The 21432-nt window shown below is 43.7% G+C and overlaps 1 protein-coding gene across 1 annotated transcript in view; it reads right to left on the bottom strand.

The window, feature by feature from the left end:
- Positions 1-21432, bottom strand: part of LOC140109544 (dymeclin-like) — a 187331-nt gene that overhangs the window by 49191 nt on the left and 116708 nt on the right. Inside the window, exon 14 of the mRNA XM_072132071.1 lies at positions 18129-18231. Within this exon, the coding sequence (XP_071988172.1) occupies positions 18129-18231 (103 nt within the window). The remainder of the gene's footprint in view (positions 1-18128; positions 18232-21432) is intronic.

Genomic DNA, 21432 nt, shown 5'->3' with positions numbered 1-21432 from the left:
ACATACATTAAGGGTCTTAAAGGGAACCTCTAACTAGATTTTACCGCATTAAAGGAAACCTACCATTTAGAATGGCAGGGGTAAGCTGTAAGTACCGAGCACCAGCTCAGGGTGAGCTCAGGGTGAGCTGGTGCCGGTACCTACTTTCGTTAGTGTTATACACAGCGGTACCGCGGTTTTAACACTCTTTAAACTTTAGAGCAGGAGAGGCTTCAGCGCTGCACGCGACCGTGCGCGCGCAACATCTCCGCTATTTCCTATGTAGGCGCACGCAGCGCCGAAGCCTCTCCTGCTCTAAAGTTTAAAAAGTGTTAAAACCGCGATACCGCGGTTTATAACACTAACAAAAGTAAGTACCGGCACCAGCTCACCCTGAGCTCACCCTGAGCTGGTGCTCGGTACTTACAGCTTACCCCCGCCATTCTAAATGGTAGGTTTCCTTTAAACTCCCAGCTCCCCTCAGTACGGGTATGAAATGTCCTTTCTAGAATTACCTGTGAAATTTCCCCCGTTCACCTACAAAAAATCTCCAAAGTCATATTTTACCTGAGATGAGTCAGGTTTAGAGGCTGCACGGGGAGTGTCACTTCAGACGCCCCTATTGTGAGTTCTATGGCACCTACAAACATGCTGGTGTCAAATTAAAGATAAGAATTTCTTCTTTCAGATGGCATCAGGCTTGTGGATTATGTGACCTGGAGATAAAGGCAGTAATTAAACTAAATTTTTAGCGGCAGCTATGTCTTTACCTGCCTGTATCTCTGCTTCTGCACTTCACAGAACCACAAGCTTGACGCCATCTGAACGAGCAGATTCTTATCTCAAATAGGACACCAAAATAATGTTTCTAGGTGCTACAGATCCACAGATAGGACAAGACTCTCCGTGCAGCCTCTAAACTAGACACAAAAAAAGAGTATTAAAAAAAAATAAAATCTAGTATAGGGACAAAAAGAGAAGCGCCACATCTGGCTTGTACACCTACAAAAAAATGTATTTGTGGAGAATTTATTTATGTGGAAACATAGTCTTGAAGGGGTTTTGTTATTTAAGGGAAATCTACCATCACTTCCTAATAGATCCAGGCACTGTGACTGTGGTGATCATCTTATATGTGTTATCCATGGCCTCCTCCCTTCTAAAATCAACTTATATAATTATGCTAATGAGCCTGAAGGGCTATAAGGGGCATTACCAGTGCGCCTCCCTGCTGTAGCTTCACAGGCTGTTACACTGTGCATGAGCACTTCCTCCTTCCACAGTGCGAGATTACATCATGCAGGGGGAGGGCAAAATGCCAAGGGAGCAGGGGGAGGGGGAATGGCAGAGGGAGCACGGGGAGGGGGAATTGCAGAGGGAGCAGGGGGGAGACAGTATATAACAAAACAGGGGATAGATAACTGTGTACTTTTTTGGTTGTATAATGCTCTACCGCTCCACCACTCACTGTAAGGTAGGTTCCCTGCAAGAAGGGTCGGGTACGTGCAGACACTTGCTGTATGTGCGGGTGCTTTCCATAGATCCTCTCGGCTCATGTAGTCGCACGCTGACAATATAAATAATCCGCCTGTGGGCACGTTCTTAGAAATCCCTCGTACGAGTCTAAAGGCGAAACTAAATATAAAAGCGGCCTCGCCCCATCTTCCTGCAGACAGACAAATATTGGCCGGAGCCACATTACGTTAGAGGTGGAGGACGGGACACCCCGGCTTCCCTTGTGTTTGGCGACTAATGATGAATTATCGGAAACGCGGCCCGAAATAGGAACAAGATTTTTCCGAAAAAGATGTGAAGATTCCGTCATGGAGCGGCGGAGCAGTCACCTCTGTGAATAGGTTCCTTGCTCTGCGGCCCCCGGGACCATGCTGGGGACCTGTCATGGCGGAGGCCAATGGTGACCTCATCTGGCTTGAGGTCTGTAGGGTGGCCGAGGTCAGGAGGGCTCCGCTACACAGATTTACTGGAAGCCTCGGATACCTACATGACATCATGATTCCAGGGATCATCCAAGATCCACAACGCTCCACATGATGGACGACCATTCCATACTGGAAACATTCTCCTGCCATCCCAATGTGTCCTCCAGATCCTGCATCATTTGCTCCAGAGCCTGAACCCTGAGGGTGGGGGATCTGGAAGAGGCGTCTGATCACACATGAGGCAGAATTCACATTGTACTTTGCTGTCCGTCAGCTGTAGGCATCGGGAAAGTGCCCCAACGTGAGTGAGTGCCCCCAAACATATACATAACTACCCCAGTGCAAGAGATAACATCGCCTGAAGGATGTTACAAACTTTACATAGAGTGACGCCACCTGGTGCTCAGAGTGTGTAGCAATGTGCATGTCCACCTAAGTTCTGCAGGACGCACATGCTCAGTTGCTCTCTGCACAGCCAGACCTCAGCATAGTATCTGCTCAACAGCCAATAGAAATCACTTCCAGATAGAAGCAAAGCCTCTTTTACACATCTCTCCAGGCACAATGAATAACACTGACTGCAGAGAGCCAAGAACACAGCAGTGTCAGGACAGACCCTTTTTATACAATCCTGGGAAATGAATCCATATTTACAGTCCCGCTGCTGCTGGCAAGATACACAAAGCTATGATTACACTTGAATACACTTGTTGCAGAGAGCACAGAGCACAGCTGTGCAAGTACACAAGAGTATGATTACACATCTCTCCAGGGACAATACCCAACACTGCCTACATGTAGCACAGAGAACAGCAGTGTGAGAACACATCCCCTTAGTACAATCCTGGAATGTCAATCCATATTTCACAGTCCTGCTGCTACGAACAACATACACAAATGTATGATTACACATCTCTCCAGGGACAATACCTAACGCCATCTTCAGATAGCACAGAGAACAGCAGTGTGAGGGCACATACTCTCAGTACAATCTTGTAAATCCATATTTCAGTCTTGCTGCTCAGAACAGCATACACATATTAGACCAGGGAGAATAACAAATGGCACAGAGCACAGCAGTGTGAAGACACACTATTTTAGTACAATCCTGAAATATAGATCCATATTTCACAGCCCTGCTGCTACTAACATACACAAAGGTCTAATTGCGCATATCTCCAGGGACAATGTCCAACACTGGCTGCAGAGAGACTACAGAGCACAGCAGTGTGAGGACACACCCTTTTAGTACAATCCTGAAATATAGATCCATATTTCACAGCCCTGCTGCTACTAACATACACAAAGTCTGATTACACATCTCCCCAGGGACAGTAAATAACACTGGCTTCAGTTTTTCCTGGCTCCCTTTTACTACTTTGTCATAAAAACTTTCTTCTTTTGCCTTTTTACCATTTTCAGTATTTCTGCTTGCAGTCAGTGAATGGCGTATAGCAGGCTCATATTCTACGGCAAATGTTACATAATACTGGAACGATGTATCAGGGAACAGAACAGATTCCGGCGCTGATTTCTATACAGTCCGTGGAAGTGCATCAATGGGTAATAGACTCATTCAGACCCCATCAAGTCTCCGAGGACAAATAACACGGCTGCCATTTCTTCCCAGGAATTCTCCCACCCAACAATGGTGCGCAGAAGGGAAAACTAAAAAGTGCAAGATGGATTAGTGCAAATCTGCGGGGCGGTCCGGCATTGTACATAGGTTTCCTTTTATACAGAACCAGTGGGACAGAACGTCCCCGCGCATCCCCGGAGAGATTACGTTACGGATTTAACAATCGCGCCTCTCATTTTGCACAATGCCTTACATTCTGGGGTTAAACCTCTTTTTGAGGGCACAGTTGATATTGGCGGGCTGTATGGGAGGTCCGACCGGCTGGATGAATAGAAGAACAGCTCCGGCAGAAACCCGACACTAACCCCCCCCGAGTGCTGGGGACTAGAGGAATACTTTAGCTGAATGACATTCGGAGAACGCTGCAATTACACAATGGCATGCGAGCTAAACGCCGGGGATGGGCGCTAAAGAGGTAAACGCACAAGTCACCGGCCGCCTAGGCCTCCGGCACCATGCTGCCACTGGACAGAACCGACCCACTATTCAACATAACCCAAAATACACACGCACGACTGCAGAACACAGGTCATCATCAGCTCATGCGTGGTGTTTTAAAGGGGTTGATTGTTATCTCCGATCCTCAATGTGATCAATGAAGGTCCGACAACTGTCCAGGGCCCTCCAGTGATCCCGTGAATATAATGGCAGGTCATGTTCAGCACTATAAACCCCTATTTACTGAAAGTGATGGAGATACCGGAGTGCCGTGCTCAGCAATTTCTGACACTCCGATAGTATTGAATGCAGCGTGCTGAACCTGCCGCTTCATTGAATTAGTGAGAATACGACCCCCTCTTCTACTGAGGGTACCCCCCCTTCCCAATTAGATTGTGGACCCCTAATCCTATGGATAGAGAATAACAATCGAGCTTTAGGCAACTCATTTAAAGGGGTTGGCCACTATTACAAAACTTTACAAGGATCAGTACGAGAGCCAAGTTACCAGTTGTATAAAGTTACCAGAAACAATGCAAGTCCAAAGTCTTGGTGGGTCATGTCACATGCTGGTCCTGGGGGCTTACAAATACTTGGCCTGGGTAACTACTACAGTATATGGGTGACCCTATTAGGGTCTTATACGCTCAGTGGCCACCCCTTTAACGGAATATATAGCCTGATCAGTGTCCTGTATTATAAGCATGGATTTCTTGAGAATATTGGAATGGTCTCATTCCTTCTAATATCAACTTTTATAATTATGCTAATGCTAATCTGGAGGTGGTGGTACCAGCGCCCCTCCATGCTGTAACTTTACAGGCTGTTACTCCCCCTGCTCCCTCAGCACATGCTCCTCCTGCCTGCTGCAATCTCACAAAGTGGGAGGGGGGGGGGGCTGGGAAGTGCTCATGTACAGTGTAACAGCCCCTGAAGCTACAGCACTCTTGCGGCAGTATATATTCACACCATGTGGCGGTATTCTCTACACCTTACACTTCTCCGCTTGCTGTGGAGGATGATGCTGGTGACCCGGGCCCAGGACGTTATCAGCCTATGATTAATCCTGCCCTTCCCTACTCCTCATAAATTACTGGATAATCCCGGCTGTGGTGTCGGCTGGGGCTGGCACCTACTCTCTGTCCTAAATTACAGAGTCGTATGATGTCAGCTTCCGTTTTATGAAGAATTTACAGTAAATCCACTTTCAGATAATTAAGGGCATTTGTAGCTGCTTAAAGGGACGGCCCTGATCTTAGTTTTATAACATTCAGGGAGTTTCCGTAAGAAGACGAGGAAACCACCGGAAGAAGGCGGCAGGATCCATATCGGACCATCCAAAACTACGGGGCCTTTCCATCCCTCTGCAGGACACGGAGCTCTCACCTATGTATAAACATGTGTAATTCCACACCTTTTCAAGATCTCTGCTTGCTAGATATGAAAATGTGCAGTCTTATTTAACCTGTTGTGCGCCAGTGTCTCTCTCTGTAGTAATGATCCATGTACTTGTGACATCCCGTCACTTTCCATTCACTAACAGATATAACCTTTCCTCAGGATGTATCTGTTACTCTTAAATATTCCAGCCAGAAGCTTAAAGAACCAATTCACTTTAGAGGTGATAAATGTGAGAACGGTCAAGATCCGACCACCATGACCCAGTTCCCACAGCCACGAGATTGCAGATAGGAGGTTGAAAAGGTGAAGGGTGCCTCTGCCCTACATGCTCCAGTCTATACAAGAAGACTTGGTTCTCTTGTTGTATTTCTACAGTGAGCTAGGTGATGGAGCCGTATTTATAGACTCAGCAAGGTGATAAAGTTATATACTGAGCTAGGTTCTGGTGCTGTATTTATGTACTGAGCCAAGTTCTGGTGCTGTATTTATATACTGAGCTTGGCTCTGGTGCTGTATTTATATACTGACCTAAGTTCTGGTGCAGTATTTATATAATGAGCTAGGTTTTTGGTGCTGTATTTATATACTGAGCTAGGTCCTGGTGCTATATTTAGGTAGTAAGCTAGGTCCTGGTGCTATATTTAGTTAGCAAGCTAGGTTTCGGTGCTGTATTTAGGTACTAAGCTAGGATCTGGTGCTGTATTTATGTACCGAGCTATGTTCTGGTGCTGTAGTTATGTACTGAGCTATGTTCTGGTGCTGTAGTTATGTACTGAGCTATGTTCTGGTGCTGTAGTTATGTACTGAGCTATGTTCTGGTGCTGTATTTAGGTACTTTGCTCGGTTCTGGTGTTGTATTTATGTACTGAGCTAGGCTCTGGTGCTGTAGTTATATACTGAGCTAGGTTCTGGTGCTGTAGTTATGTACTGAGCTAGGTTTTGGGGCTGTATTTATGTACTGAGCTAGGTTCTGGTGCTGTAATTATGTACTGAGCTAGGTTCTGGTGCTGTATTTATGTACTGAGCTAGGTTCTGGTGCTGTATTTATGTACTGAGCTAGGTTTTGGAGCTGTATTTATGTACTGAGCTAGGTTTTGGGGCTGTATTTATTTACTGAGCTAGGTTCTGGTGCTGTAATTATGTACTGAGCTAGGTTCTGGTGCTGTATTTATGTACTGAGCTAGGTTCTGGTGCTGTAATTATGTACTGAGCTAGGTTCTGGTGCTGTATTTATGTACTGAGCTAGGTTTTGGGGCTGTATTTATGTACTGAGCTAGGTTTTGGAGCTGTATTTATGTACTGAGCTAGGTTTTGGGGCTGTATTTATGTACTGAGCTAGGTTCTGGTGCTGTAATTATGTACTGAGCTAGGTTCTGGTGCTGTATTTATGTACTGGGCTAGGTTCTGGTGCTGTATTTATGTACTGAGCTAGGTTTTGGGGCTGTATTTATGTACTGAGCTAGGTTTTGGGGCTGTATTTATGTACTGAGCTAGGTTCTGGTGCTGTATTTAGGTACTAAGCTAGGTTCTGGTGCTGTATTTAAACACAGAGCATTGTTCTCATGCTGTTTTCATGAACATGTAAATTCTCATTACATTCTGTTTTAAAATAAAGTCAGCAGGATGGGGGAGGCACTTATAATATTTTGAATTGCTGAGGAGGCACTGGGTGGAGTATATTTAAATTAGCACTGCATATTTTAATTAGAGGAGTGGTAACTGTGCACACTATCCTGGGAAGAGAGAGGTGGGTTTGTGGTGTTTTATCATTTTTGAGATCTGTCCTGTTGGGCTGGGCAAGGGTCTAAGGTTTCAATCAGAGTCTATCGCATTTGACTAAACAGTCCCCTGTTCTGGTGACACCTAGTGGTCATGTGATGAATGCTGCCATCTAGAACACCCCTTTAAATTGTCCACTTCCAGTGGTTGGCACAAGTTAAGGACGTGACCATACATTGTCTTTCCTTACTTCTATATTAGGCAATTGCTTAAGCGGCAACGCCATAGTTTACATCTATAATACAGAAACATGCAAGCTACCGCGGGCACAGGCTGTGAGGAGATGCTGGGGGTTGTAGTTTATGACACTGAAGGCATTATGAATCATTGCATCACTGTAAATGGAAGGAGACATTGCTGTGATTCATCTTTATAGGAAGTAGACGATTCACATTGGGCTCCGGTGATTAATAACAATTACCCGAGAGGTCGTTCTCTTCTCCTCCAGGACCTTCTTGTATAAATGTTTGTATGGGGAAAGCTTTGTACATTCCTGCTCTGTCCCTGGTACTTTGTGTCCGTTACAGGGATCAAAAATCCCAGAAAATTTAATTATTCTCCGTAATTAGCAACATATTATCCGTGGAGCCCTTCCTTCATGTGCGCTGGTGGCAGCGCCGCAGAAACTTCTGTAACTTGTTACAACTCAATGAAACTACAGAGACTTATTGCCAAAGTGTGGAAACCTGAATGTGAACAAGCTCCTGGCAGGGAATGCACACAGCGGCGTTACAGCACATGTGATACGTGCACGGTGACGTACGATACCGGCCCATGGACTACTGAGGGTTTAATCCTGCAGTTCAGCTTCATTGTGGTCCAAGCGAGTCCCCGTCTAGTCCGCAGGAATGCAGACAGCCCCCTCGGTGTCTCGGTGCCCTGTGTCGTGTCAGGGTGACAGGCTACTTCCTAGACTGACCGCCACTGTGCAGCCGGGTCACACCGGAGATATGTCAGGCCTGACACGTGAGAAAAAGCAGATCACAGAGGTAACTGGCCAGAAAGAAGACACAAGGAACTGCAAACCCTTCAGATATCAGGATCCAAAGACATTGCCAGATGGTGCCCAGTATGTGGTTCTTGGTCTGGTATTTAGAGGAGTCTGTACAGGAATACAGCACCAGAACCAAGCTTGGTACAAGAATAAGGCATCAGAACCAAGCACGGTACATGAATACAGCACCAGAACCAAGTTCTGTACATAAATACACCAGCAGAACCAAGCTCTGTACATAAATACACCAGCAGAACCAAGCTCTGTACATAAATACACCAGCAGAACCAAGCTCGGTACATGAATACACCAGCAGAACCAAGCTCTGTACATAAATACACCAGCAGAACCAAGCTCGGTACATGAATACATCACCAAAGGTGAATACTGAATCAGCACCAGCCTCTGGTTGGGCCCCCATCAGGCATCATCTTTATCTCAGTAGTTGGACCCCCCATCAGACATCATCTTTATCCCACTGGTTGGACCCCCATCAGGCATCATCTTTATCTCAGTAGTTGGACCCCCCCATCAGGCATCATCTTTATCTCACTGGTTGTACTCCCATCAGGCATCATCTTTATCTCAGTAGTTGGACCCCCCATCAGACATCATCTTTATCTCAGTAGTTGGGCCCCCCATCAGACATCATCTTTATCCCACTGGTTGGGTCCATTTAGCAACAATGATGCCTGATGTGGTCTATCCAGAGGGACAGAGAAGATCTCTGATGGGATTCATCAGATGGAAGATGGAGTGGTCCTGAATCCCTCAGAGATGACACCCGCATGCTCCAAAAAGTTTCTGCCTGCAGTTTTTTAATCCACACCTCCCGGGTCTTGCCGAAAAATAACTTTAATGTTTGACATAATAAAAATCTGTGCCCCTACAAGGATCCTGAACCTTCCAGGAGATCTATAAATCCTGGTTCGGAATTCAGAAGCAACATCTTTCTTTCATCCTGCACAACAGAAAGTAGCAACAACTATGAGAAATCCTGAGATCTGACATCCCTTGAAGTGACCGGTGTCTCTGAGACCCTCGAGCGCTGAAGCTGGAGGGTTTACAGACGTGTGATATTCAGGTGAGGCCTGCGCCGCTCTTTGATGTGATTATACAGACCTATAACGCGAGGCCGGGAGAAGGTTATTAGTGTAACATTCTGAGCGGCAGGACCCAAAATAGTTGGCTTTTAAGTGGTGGGAGAGCTGGGAGGCACTGAGCGGCTTTTGTGCGGGCTCTGAAGTGCTTATTATTCCGGCGGCCTCTTCCCCGGGACGCTCGGCCTCTGTTTAATTGCAGCCTGCGCCATCGTATCATCTATCAAGCTGCCGGGCTATCCGAAAGCCCTTCTACAGAACGCAACGTAGCACAAACAGGAAGGCCGGCAGAGACAGGGCCTGGAGACTTGATAGCGCTCACAACAGGCAGATTAAATAGTTCTCTTACGTCCATTTCCCTCAGATTACGGGATTGTGTGTGTTACAAAAAAATATTCATGACGCCGTTTCACTTCCTTACAGGACAAATCAATCTGAGGGAAGACAAATGAGCCTCCGGGTAATGGAGGAAACTCCGCGAGGGAGATAAGGTCTGAACATCAGAGCCACTGCTTCCCTAAAATCATTACAGCATGTGGATATATGAAGAAGTCATCTCTACTTTTACATAACTCACAGTGGACCCCCCAGACCCCCTAAAAGGGTCTCTGTCCCCAGATTTAACCCCATTAAACTCACAGACCCCTCCATAAGGGGAGGAAATGTACTTTCTAGACTTCCCTCTTATGCGAAATCTCAACTGTTCACCTATAATAAAAAAAATTTTTAAATCTCCACCAAATTAATGTGAAAACGAGTCATATTTTTCTAAGAGGAGTCAAGTTTAGAGGCTGCAGGATTTATGGTCCTGGAGCACCTACAGACCTGCTGCTGGGGTCACGTCAAAAAATTAAAATCTGATCTTTCACATTTGTAGAACAAGATATACAGTACGGGCGATACAGACAGTCACATAACAGGGTTATCCGTGGCTCGCATCCCCATCCATACTCTAATCTGTAGCTCGCAGAAGTACAAGCTGAAAGAGGAGATCTTTAACACGACACTAGTACAATGTTTCTAGGTGCTACTGAACCAAAATAAGAGGTGTGTGAAGTGACTCTCCCCCCGCAGCCTCTAAACTTGACTCAACTCAGGCAAAATATGACTCTTACTGTCACATGACTGGAGATTTTTTTTTTTTTTTTTAAAGTAAACGGGTGACACTTCACAAAAACAAGGGAATTCATCCCGGACCTAAGTGGGTTGGTAGTTCAATGAAGATCTGGTGATAGTCCCTTGACGCTACATACATACAGGGATTATACCTCAACAGGTCAGGCATAAAGAGGGAATATGTGTGTGTGTATACCGGTATATACATATGTATGTGTATATATATCTGGTAAATCTATACTGTTATTATGGTGATTTCTGCTTAGTTTCTGCAACTGATAGATTTGTTCTTCCATTCTGATCGCTGCATGTCCGGCTTCTCCAACCAGAACCCACCCAACCCCCGGTGTCCTCCATACACCCCAAATATACACATGGAGGGAGTTCTATCAGCTATGAAATGATGCATAGAATTAACGAAAATTTATCGTCATGATAAACCAGGGACACTTACTCGTGATTGTGGTAATCTTCGTATATATTAGTCATCCATGGCCTCCCTCCATCTAAAATCTACTTTTAATATTAGGCTAATGAGCCAGAAGTGCTCTGGGGGCATTACCAGAGCCCCTCAGTGCTGTACCTTTACAGGCCATTATACCGTCTCCCCTCCCTCATGTCTGTCTGATGTAATCTACCACATATGGGGTGGGGGGAAGTGCTCCGGAACAGTGTAACAGGAAACTACAGCACAGAGGGTCTTTGGCAACACACCCAGGAGCCTTCAGGCTCATTAGCATAATTTTAAATGTGGATTTCCGAAGGAAAATAACTATAAGAAGATTACCACAGTCACGGTGCCTGGGTCTATGAGCAAGTGTCATGTTGGATTTTGATTGGAAATTTCCTTTAAGAGATTATCCCTTTAAATAAAATGAAAGCATGCAGATTCCCCAGGGTGACAATAGAGATCCTTTGCTCTCTGTTAGGAGATCCCATCCTATTCTGCGCCCGTCATTGTATGGGGATAGTGGGTACAGAACTCTCATCTTCCTGTACTCTCATCATCTACCTGCACACGGTACTACATCCCCTGGAAGAGCGAATAATAATCTATATCTGTGAGAATTTCCTTTAAGTTCCCACTTCTCTGGTTCAATAGGGATCTATGTCCCTGGAGGCAGAGGTCACAGGGAGTCTGTACAGAGAGCTCTCCTGCCCCCTGCTGGCCAGTAGCAGCATGTGCGTCACACTTACATTGGAATGTCAGGCACGATGCAATGCCGGAGCGTGGAACCAGGAATGCCCCTCCATCCCCAAATCCTGCCCGCCATGGTCTGCATTAGGGGACTCCGCTGGAGTTATGCGCCCCCTGCCCCCCGCCTCTCACCAGACTGTCATGTTGACATTGAGGACGTCAACTAATCTGCCCCCGGGACAAAATTTTTTCATTCCCTGTTCGTTAACTTTAAACAAAGAGCCCTCAGAGGTGGGAAGGTGTTGGGATTTGGCACAAGGGATGCGTTCCCATGTTAGGGGGGGAGTGGACTGACGTTACCCACCTATGGCGGACGCTTGTCATCCTCACCTTACATCTAATGTAATGTATCAGTATGTATATATGTGTCCTATATCAACAGAATGTATAGAGCTGCTCATCCAGAGCTTTCAGGTGCATGAACAAGGATGTCAGCGCCAACTAGAACATGTATTTGCAGTCAGTATCTGCAATAAAAGTTTTTTTAGCAAAACTGAAGGACGTATAAAACTATAAAAGAGGACAATAGATATTGATATAGATATATCTCCTCTCCGGGAGCTACTGTTCTCTGTTATCAGTCAATTAGAGACTAATTGGAGAAGTACTAAGCTGAATTTATCAATGCGACATAAAACACAAACAGCTGGAATGACGACTACTTTGTGTCCCTTATGGTAATACCATTATATAACATGGGGGGTATTCTCTTATTATTATATTATATTCATGGATAGGTCATTGCATAAAGGTCCATATTCTGGGGCCACAACCCCCAATACTGGTAACCAAGGAAGGGACCCCAATAATAGTCATAGACCTAGAATAATAGCGGAACCCCGCAGATGACCCCAAACATCAATAAAGACTAAAAGAACCTCAGCATCAACCACAGACCACAATGTAGGGACCCCAAGAACTGCCACAGACTCCAATATAAGAGACACACGTAGGGACCCCAATAATAGCCACAGACCCCAAACAGTGCAAAGCCCAGGACCAACCACAGACTGCAATGTAGGGACCTCAGTATAAGAGACACCAACAATAGTAACAGTTCTGCTATTGTTTGGGGTGTTCTGGTTATTATTGGGGTTCCTTCATCTCTCTTACATTGGGGTGGGTGGCTGTTACTGAGCTCCCAATATAAGGCAAATGCAGGGACCCCAGTTACAGCCACAGACCACACATAGAAGCGGCACATGGAAGATGTCCCCTGCACATCACATTAACTACAGAGACAGAAAGTGATAAATGTGGATTCTAGTCGGCACACGAGGAGTTAAGGTCTGGAGTCGATTTGCAACTATTTGAATCAAAATTTGCAGAAAAGTCCCAACCCATCCCCAAATCTTTCCTGGTGGGGAGTGAATCTGGGGGCGGGGGGGGGGGCAATTTTTTCCCACTTCATAAATCTGGGCAAGTTCTCTGCAGGGGAGAGGGGATGGGGCGCAACCACAAAAAGTAGCAAATTTGGTAAAATGTAACAATCTTGAGAACTTTTGAAGACAGAACCGGAGCGTTCCATCTCTGCTCCCTGCATATAAAATACATCAGAGGTTTCCAAAGGAGGCAAAACATAAAATATCTATATACAAATCATATACAGATATACTGGAGGAGGTCTGGATTATGCTGGTGGGTGACGGGTCCATCGTGGAGGGGTCCTCCCGCTCCTCACGTCACTGCATGCTCCTCCCCAGGAATGGTTTCCATTTCCCACATCCAGAAGCCACACGTCCCCCCCCCCCATCACCCTCCCCATACGTCTTGTGAGAGTTACAGCTTTATGACCTGCCAAGCCCCTCATTAGGGCGACCCCTGACCTCCCCCTGTTTGTAGACATTTGATCTTTGGGACAAGACCATAACTCGCCTGTTAACATTTTCACAAGGCGTCACAGATGGGAAATGTCCCCGGCTGACTAATGACGACTTACCTGAGGGACAAGAGTTACAGAATACAAAGCCGCAACATTAGGAAATGTCAATATTTAGAAAAAAAAAAACATTTTGATGTAAATTTTGCAAAAATTAACATAATTAGGGGCAGTATTATAGTAGTTATATTCCTGTACATAGGGGGCAGTATTATAGTAGTTATATTCTTGAACATAGAGGGCAGTATTATAGTAGTTATATTCTTGTACATAGGGGACACTATTATAGTAGTTATATTCTTGTACATAGAGGGCAGTATTATAGTAGTTATATTCTTGTACATAGAGGGCAGTATTATAGTAGTTATATTCTTGTACATAGGGGGCAGTATTATAGTAGTTATATTCTTGTACATAGGGGGCAGTATTATAGTAGTTATATTCCTGTACATAGGGGGCAGTATTATAGTAGTTATATTCCTGTACATAGGGGACAGTATTATAGTAGTTATATTCTTGTACATAGGGGGCAGTATTATAGTAGTTATATTCTTGTACATAGGGGCAGTATTATAGTAGTTATATTCTTGTACATAGGGGGCAGTATTATAGTAGTTATATTCCTGTACATAGGGGGCAGTATTATAGTAGTTATATTCTTGTACATAGGGGACACTATTATAGTAGTTATATTCTTGTACATAGAGGGCAGTATTATAGTAGTTATATTCTTGTACATAGGGGACACTATTATAGTAGTTATATTCTTGTACATAGAGGGCAGTATTATAGTAGTTATATTCTTGTACATAGGGGGCAGTATTATAGTAGTTATATTCTTGTACATAGGGGACACTATTATAGTAGTTATATTCTTGTACATAGAGGGCAGTATTATAGTAGTTATATTCTTGTACATAGGGGGCAGTATTATAGTAGTTATATTCTTGTACATAGGGGGCAGTATTATAGTAGTTATATTCTTGTACATAGGGGCAGTATTATAGTAGTTATATTCCTGTACATAGGGGGCAGTATTATAGTAGTTATATTCCTGTACATAGGGGGCAGTATTATAGTAGTTATATTCCTGTACATAGGGGGCAGTATTATAGTAGTTATATTCTTATACATAGGGGGCAGTATTATAGTAGTTATATTCTTGTACATAGGGGGCAGTATTATAGTAGTTATATTCCTGTACTTAGGTGGCAGTATTATAGTAGTTATATTCTTGTACATAGGGGGCAGTATTATAGTAGTTATATTCCTGTACTTAGGTGGCAGTATTATAGTAGTTATATTCTTGTACATAGGGGGCAGTATTATAGTAGTTATATTCTTGTACATAGGGGGCAGTATTATAGTAGTTATATTCTTGTACTTAGGTGGCAGTATTATAGTAGTTATATTCTTGTACATAGGGGGCAGTATTATAGTAGTTATATTCTTATACATAGGGGGCAGTATTATAGTAGTTATATTCTTGTACATAGGGGGCAGTATTATAGTAGTTATATTCCTGTACTTAGGTGGCAGTATTATAGTAGTTATATTCTTGTACATAGGGGGCAGTATTATAGTAGTTATATTCTTGTACATAGGGGGCAGTATTATAGTAGTTATATTCTTGTACATAGGGGGCAGTATTATAGTAGTTATATTCCTGTACATAGGGGGCAGTATTATAGTAGTTATATTCCTGTACATAGGGGGCAGTATTATAGTAGTTATATTCTTATACATAGGGGGCAGTATTATAGTAGTTATATTCTTGTACATAGGGGGCAGTATTATAGTAGTTATATTCTTGTACATAGGGGGCAGTATTATAGTAGTTATATTCCTGTACTTAGGTGGCAGTATTATAGTAGTTATATTCCTGTACATAGGGGGCAGTATTATAGTAGTTATATTCCTGTACATAGGGGGCAGTATTATAGTAGTTATATTCTTGTACATAGGGGGCAGTATTATAGTAGTTATATTCCTGTACATAGGGGCAGTATTATAGTAGTTATATTCTTGTACATAGGGGGCAGTATTATAGTAGTTATATTCCTGTACATAGGGGGCAGTATTATAGTAGTTATATTCCTGTACATAGGGGACAGTATTATAGTAGTTATATTCCTGTACATAGGGGACAGTATTATAGTAGTTATATTCCTGTACATAGGGGGCAGTATTATAGTAGTTATATTCCTGTACATAGGGGCAGTATTATAGTAGTTATATTCTTATACATAAGGGGCAGTATTATAGTAGTTATATTCTTGTACATAGGGGGCAGTATTACAGTAGTTATATTCTTGTACATAGGGGGCAGTATTATAGTAGTTATATTCCTGTACATAGGGGCAGTATTATAGTAGTTATATTCTTGTACATAGGGGGCAGTATTATAGTAGTTATATTCTTGTACATAGGGGGCAGTATTATAGTAGTTATATTCTTGTACATAGGGGGCAGTATTATAGTAGTTATATTCCTGTACATAGGGGGCAGTATTATAGTAGTTATATTCTTGTACATAGGGGACAGTATTATAGTAGTTATATTCTTGTACATAGGGGGCAGTATTATAGTAGTTATATTCTTGTACATAGGGGGCAGTATTATAGTAGTTATATTCCTGTACATAGGGGGCAGTATTATAGTAGTTATATTCTTGTACATAGGGAGCAGTATTATAGTAGTTATATTCTTGTACATAGGGGGCAGTATTATAGTAGTTATATTCCTGTACATAGGGGGCAGTATTATAGTAGTTATATTCTTGTACATAGGGGGCAGTATTATAGTAGTTATATTCCTGTACATAGGGGGCAGTATTATAGTAGTTATATTCTTGTACATAGGGGGCAGTATTATAGTAGTTATATTCTTGTACATAGGGGGCAGTATTATAGTAGTTATATTCCTGTACATAGGGGCAGTATTATAGTAGTTATATTCTTGTACATAGGGGGCAGTATTATAGTAGTTATATTCCTGTACATAGGGGGCAGTATTATAGTAGTTATATTCCTGTACATAGGGGACAGTATTATAGTAGTTATATTCCTGTACATAGGGGACAGTATTATAGTAGTTATATTCCTGTACATAGGGGGCAGTATTATAGTAGTTATATTCCTGTACATAGGGGCAGTATTATAGTAGTTATATTCTTATACATAAGGGGCAGTATTATAGTAGTTATATTCTTGTACATAGGGGGCAGTATTACAGTAGTTATATTCTTGTACATAGGGGGCAGTATTATAGTAGTTATATTCCTGTACATAGGGGCAGTATTATAGTAGTTATATTCTTGTACATAGGGGGCAGTATTATAGTAGTTATATTCTTGTACATAGGGGGCAGTATTATAGTAGTTATATTCTTGTACATAGGGGGCAGTATTATAGTAGTTATATTCCTGTACATAGGGGGCAGTATTATAGTAGTTATATTCTTGTACATAGGGGACAGTATTATAGTAGTTATATTCTTGTACATAGGGGGCAGTATTATAGTAGTTATATTCTTGTACATAGGGGGCAGTATTATAGTAGTTATATTCCTGTACATAGGGGGCAGTATTATAGTAGTTATATTCTTGTACATAGGGAGCAGTATTATAGTAGTTATATTCTTGTACATAGGGGGCAGTATTATAGTAGTTATATTCCTGTACATAGGGGGCAGTATTATAGTAGTTATATTCTTGTACATAGGGGGCAGTATTATAGTAGTTATATTCCTGTACATAGGGGGCAGTATTATAGTAGTTATATTCTTGTACATAGGGGGCAGTATTATAGTAGTTATATTCTTGTACATAGGGGGCAGTATTATAGTAGTTATATTCCTGTACATAGGGGGCAGTATTATAGTAGTTATATTCCTGTACATAGGGGACAGTATTATAGTAGTTATATTCCTGTACATAGGGGGCAGTATTATAGTAGTTATATCCTGGTACATAGGGGGCAGTATTATAGTAGTTATATTCTTGTACATAGGGGGCAGTATTATAGTAGTTATATTCCTGTACATAGGGGGCAGTATTATAGTAGTTATATTCTTGTACATAGGTGGGCAGTATTATAGTAGTTATATTCCTGTACATAGGGGGCAGTATTATAGTAGTTATATTCTTGTACATAGGGGGACAGTATTATAGTAGTTATATTCTTGTACATAGGGGGCAGTATTATAGTAGTTATATTCCTGTACTTAGTGGGCAGTATTATAGTAGTTATATTCTTGTACATAGGGGGCAGTATTATAGCAGTTATAGTCTTGTAAAAAGTATAGTAGTTTTATCACTCTCTGTAAGGCATTGATTTATGGCATGCTGCAAAGAGCAGATCACTGTGTGCCTGTAATTGCCTGTTTATGTACACAATGTGCATATTAGGGACACACAGACATTCCTCAGTCTTGTATAAAGACTTTTACCCTCTGTACATAGTGAGATCTCTAGTGTCTGTCTCTTGGTGACAGTCTCCAGTGAGTGGCGGTTCTGTCACATCTGTGTGTACAGTAAACCACATGTGAGACGTGAAGTCATCCTGAGAGTCTCGAGGTTGACTCTTGGTCTCGGGCTCGACAGACAGTGGCAACCAAGAGACTCAACGAGAAGCAGCCTCACACAGTCACACGCAAGATACTCACGTAGTCAGGAAATGGAGAGTCATCCGAGCCAAGGGACCCTCGCAGAGACTGTGTGGCTTGCTCCAGGACTTTGTTGTGTTTTTTAGACAGCAACGAAAACAAACTAAAAGAGGGGAAAAAAAGAGAGTAATGTTAATAAAGAGATAAAACCGAGATATAGTGATACGGCTTCATGGGAGCCACCGCGAATACGAGATCCCAGACAGACACAGAGCATAGTAAGTAGATATAAAGTAGTGTAGTCCAGTAAGGTAGATGTGTTGTGGTATAGACTTCTGGTAAGGTAAGTACACTCACCGGCCACTTTATTAGGTACACCTGTCCAACTGCTCGTTAACACTTAATTTCTAATCAGCCAATCACATGGCGGCAACTCAGTGCATTTAGGCATGTAGACATGGTCAAGACAATCTCCTGCAGTTCTCCCGAGCATCAGTATGGGGAAGAAAGGTGATTTGAGGCCTGTGAACGTGGCATGGTTGTTGGTGCCAGAAGGGCTGGTCTGAGTATTTCAGAAACTGCTGATCTACTGGGATTTTCACGCACAACCATCTCTAGGGTTTACAGAGAATGGTCCGAAAAAGAAAAAACATCCAGTGAGCGGCAGTTCTGTGGGCGGAAATGCCTTGTTGATGCCAGAGGTCAGAGGAGAATGGGCAGACTGGTTCGAGCTGATAGAAAGGCAACAGTGGCTCAAATCACCACCCGTTACAACCAAGGTAGGCAGAAGAGCATCTCTGAACGCACAGTACGTCCAACTTTGAGGCAGATGGGCTACAGCAGCAGAAGACCACACCGGGTGCCACTCCTTTCAGCTAAGAACAGGAAACTGAGGCTGCAATTTGCACAAGCTCATCGAAATTGGACAGTAGAAGATTGGAAAAACGTTGCCTGGTCTGATGAGTCTCGATTTCTGCTGCGACATTCGGATGGTAGGGTCAGAATTTGGCGTCAACAACATGAAAGCATGGATCCATCCTGCCTTGTATCAGCGGCTCAGGCTGGTGGTGGTGGTGTCATGGATCCATCCTGCCTTGTATCAGCGGGTCAGGCTGGTGGTGGTGGTGTCATGGTGTCTTTGGGCCCCTTGGTACAACGCCACAGCCTACCTGAGTATTGTTGCTGACCATGTCCATCCCTTTATGACCACAATGTACCCTGTAACATCTGATGGCTACTTTCAGCAGGATAATGCGCCAGGTCATAAAGCTGGAATCATCTCAGACTGGTTTCTTGAACATGACAATGAGGTCACTGGACACAAATGGCTCCACAGTCACCAGATCTCAATCCAATAGAGCATCTTTGGGATGTGGTGGAACGGGAGATTCGCATCATGGATGTGCAGCCGACAAATCTGCGGCAACTGTGTGATGCCATCATGTCAATATGGAGCAAAATCTCTGAGGAGCTTCCAGCACCTTGTTGTATCTATGCCACGAAGAATTGAGGCAGTTCTGAAGGCAAAAGGGGGTCCAACCCGTTACTAGCATGGTGTACCTAATAAAGTGGCCGGTGAGTGTATGTAGTAATGTAGAGGACTAGTAAAGTAGAAGTAAAATTGAATGGAAAAAATGTATAACTTTTCATCACACAAACAATTCAATCATCAATTACTTGCATAGACAGCCCCTTCAAGTAAGGAGTATACACTGATCACCTGGCCTCCAGTTTTATGATGAACTACCACCCCCAGCATTCCCTCCCAAACACAATTCCCATAGTCTCTGGACTGGGTCACAGACAACGGGGAATTGTGGAAAACTGAGAAAATAAACGCTGATAATCCGGGGGTTAATCTACCCCAAATAAAAGAGATTGTACGAGCGCCGGACCGTAAACAGGATTTCCTCATAAAACCAAAGACTTGAGAAACCTTGTGTGGAAAATTCCTGAAACGAAATCCTCCGAGCCGCCAAGACAAAATATTTAGCAGCGGCCGAGAGATTTGATTAAGCCCCGTGTAGCCGGACGGAGAGCGGTCCCGGAGAGACCTTCCCCTTTAATGTCCCTTACACTTCTGTCCCGCTCGCTGTTCCCAGGCAGACGCTGCGCTGCGGTCTGGACGCTTCCGTAATAATATTAGATAAACAGGAGTCTGCTCCGCCGGGAACGTCACAATGTGCTGGATGGGAAGACGCAGGACTGTCGGGTCCACATCTCATGTCTGCAAAACCTCATTATCAAGGATTATAGGGGGGTTATTATAGGGCTATACGGAATGCACTTTATCAGTTTATCTGTCTTTATAAGATCTCTGCTGTCAGTGAATGGAAACCTGTTGATCGTCTCCTGGGGCAAGGGTTGGCTGCCACTGTACCAGCCATAGAGGATACTATGGGGCCGAGCAAACGGAGATGGATGTGTAGTATTACTGTATGTAGCCAAGCAGTTTAAAATCAACTTTTAAAACTATGCTAATGAGCAGAAAGGCTCTGAAGGGCACTGCCATGCAGATGGTACACAGATCTATATTTCTTGTCCCGGTATCTCCTCCCTTCTTATAGTCTGCTTACTTGGAGTCATCCTTGACTCTGCCTTATCCTTTAAGCCTCACATCCAGGCCCTTACTACAACCCACCGCCTCCATCTCAAGAACATCTCCGACATCCAACCCTTCCTCATTCCAGAGTCTACAGAATTACTAATCCCTGCCCTCATCATCTCCCGCCTGGACTACTGCAACATCCTTCTCTGTGGTCTCCCAGCTAACCCCTCCGATCCCTCTATAACTCTACTGCCCGGCTCATGCATCTGTCTCCTCTTTGCCAGTCTCTCCACTGGTCCATTCCCATTCATATACCCGAGCGCTGTGCTCTGCAATTTCCTACACTCCCATAGTACTGAACGGAGCAGCAGGACCTGCGGTTGCACTCACTAGTGGGAACACAACCCTCATTCTCCTAATGTCTGGGGGTCCGGTTCTTGGAATGAGTGGCAGCCCTTACGGCTTCTAATCCCATGCGTAGGGGATTGCAGACAACCTCATTAAAGCCCCGTCACCATCAGCCGTAGAACTAGAAGACTGGGATATAATTGTAGAGCAGTGGTGGTGAACCTATGGCACGGGTGGCACTCAGAGCCCTCTATATGGGCACCCATGCCATCACCCCAGGGCAGGGTTCACCAGACAGGACTCAAGGCCTCTTGCAGTCCCAGGCAGCCCAGGACCCTAGAAGGAAGCTACAATGATGATCCAACCTTATTCTCCTTCTTTCTACTGTATTGGTGTCCTCAGGGGCCTATACAATTTAAATCTGTGAAAGAGCAAGGAGTTATACTGCTTAAATTGCCGTATTGGCAC

This window comes from Engystomops pustulosus, unplaced genomic scaffold (genome assembly GCF_040894005.1).
Source record: "Engystomops pustulosus unplaced genomic scaffold, aEngPut4.maternal MAT_SCAFFOLD_216, whole genome shotgun sequence".
Classification (NCBI taxonomy): Eukaryota; Metazoa; Chordata; class Amphibia; order Anura; family Leptodactylidae; genus Engystomops; species Engystomops pustulosus.
The sequence above is the reverse complement of the archived record's forward strand: the minus strand, read 5'-3'. Positions and strand labels throughout refer to the sequence as shown.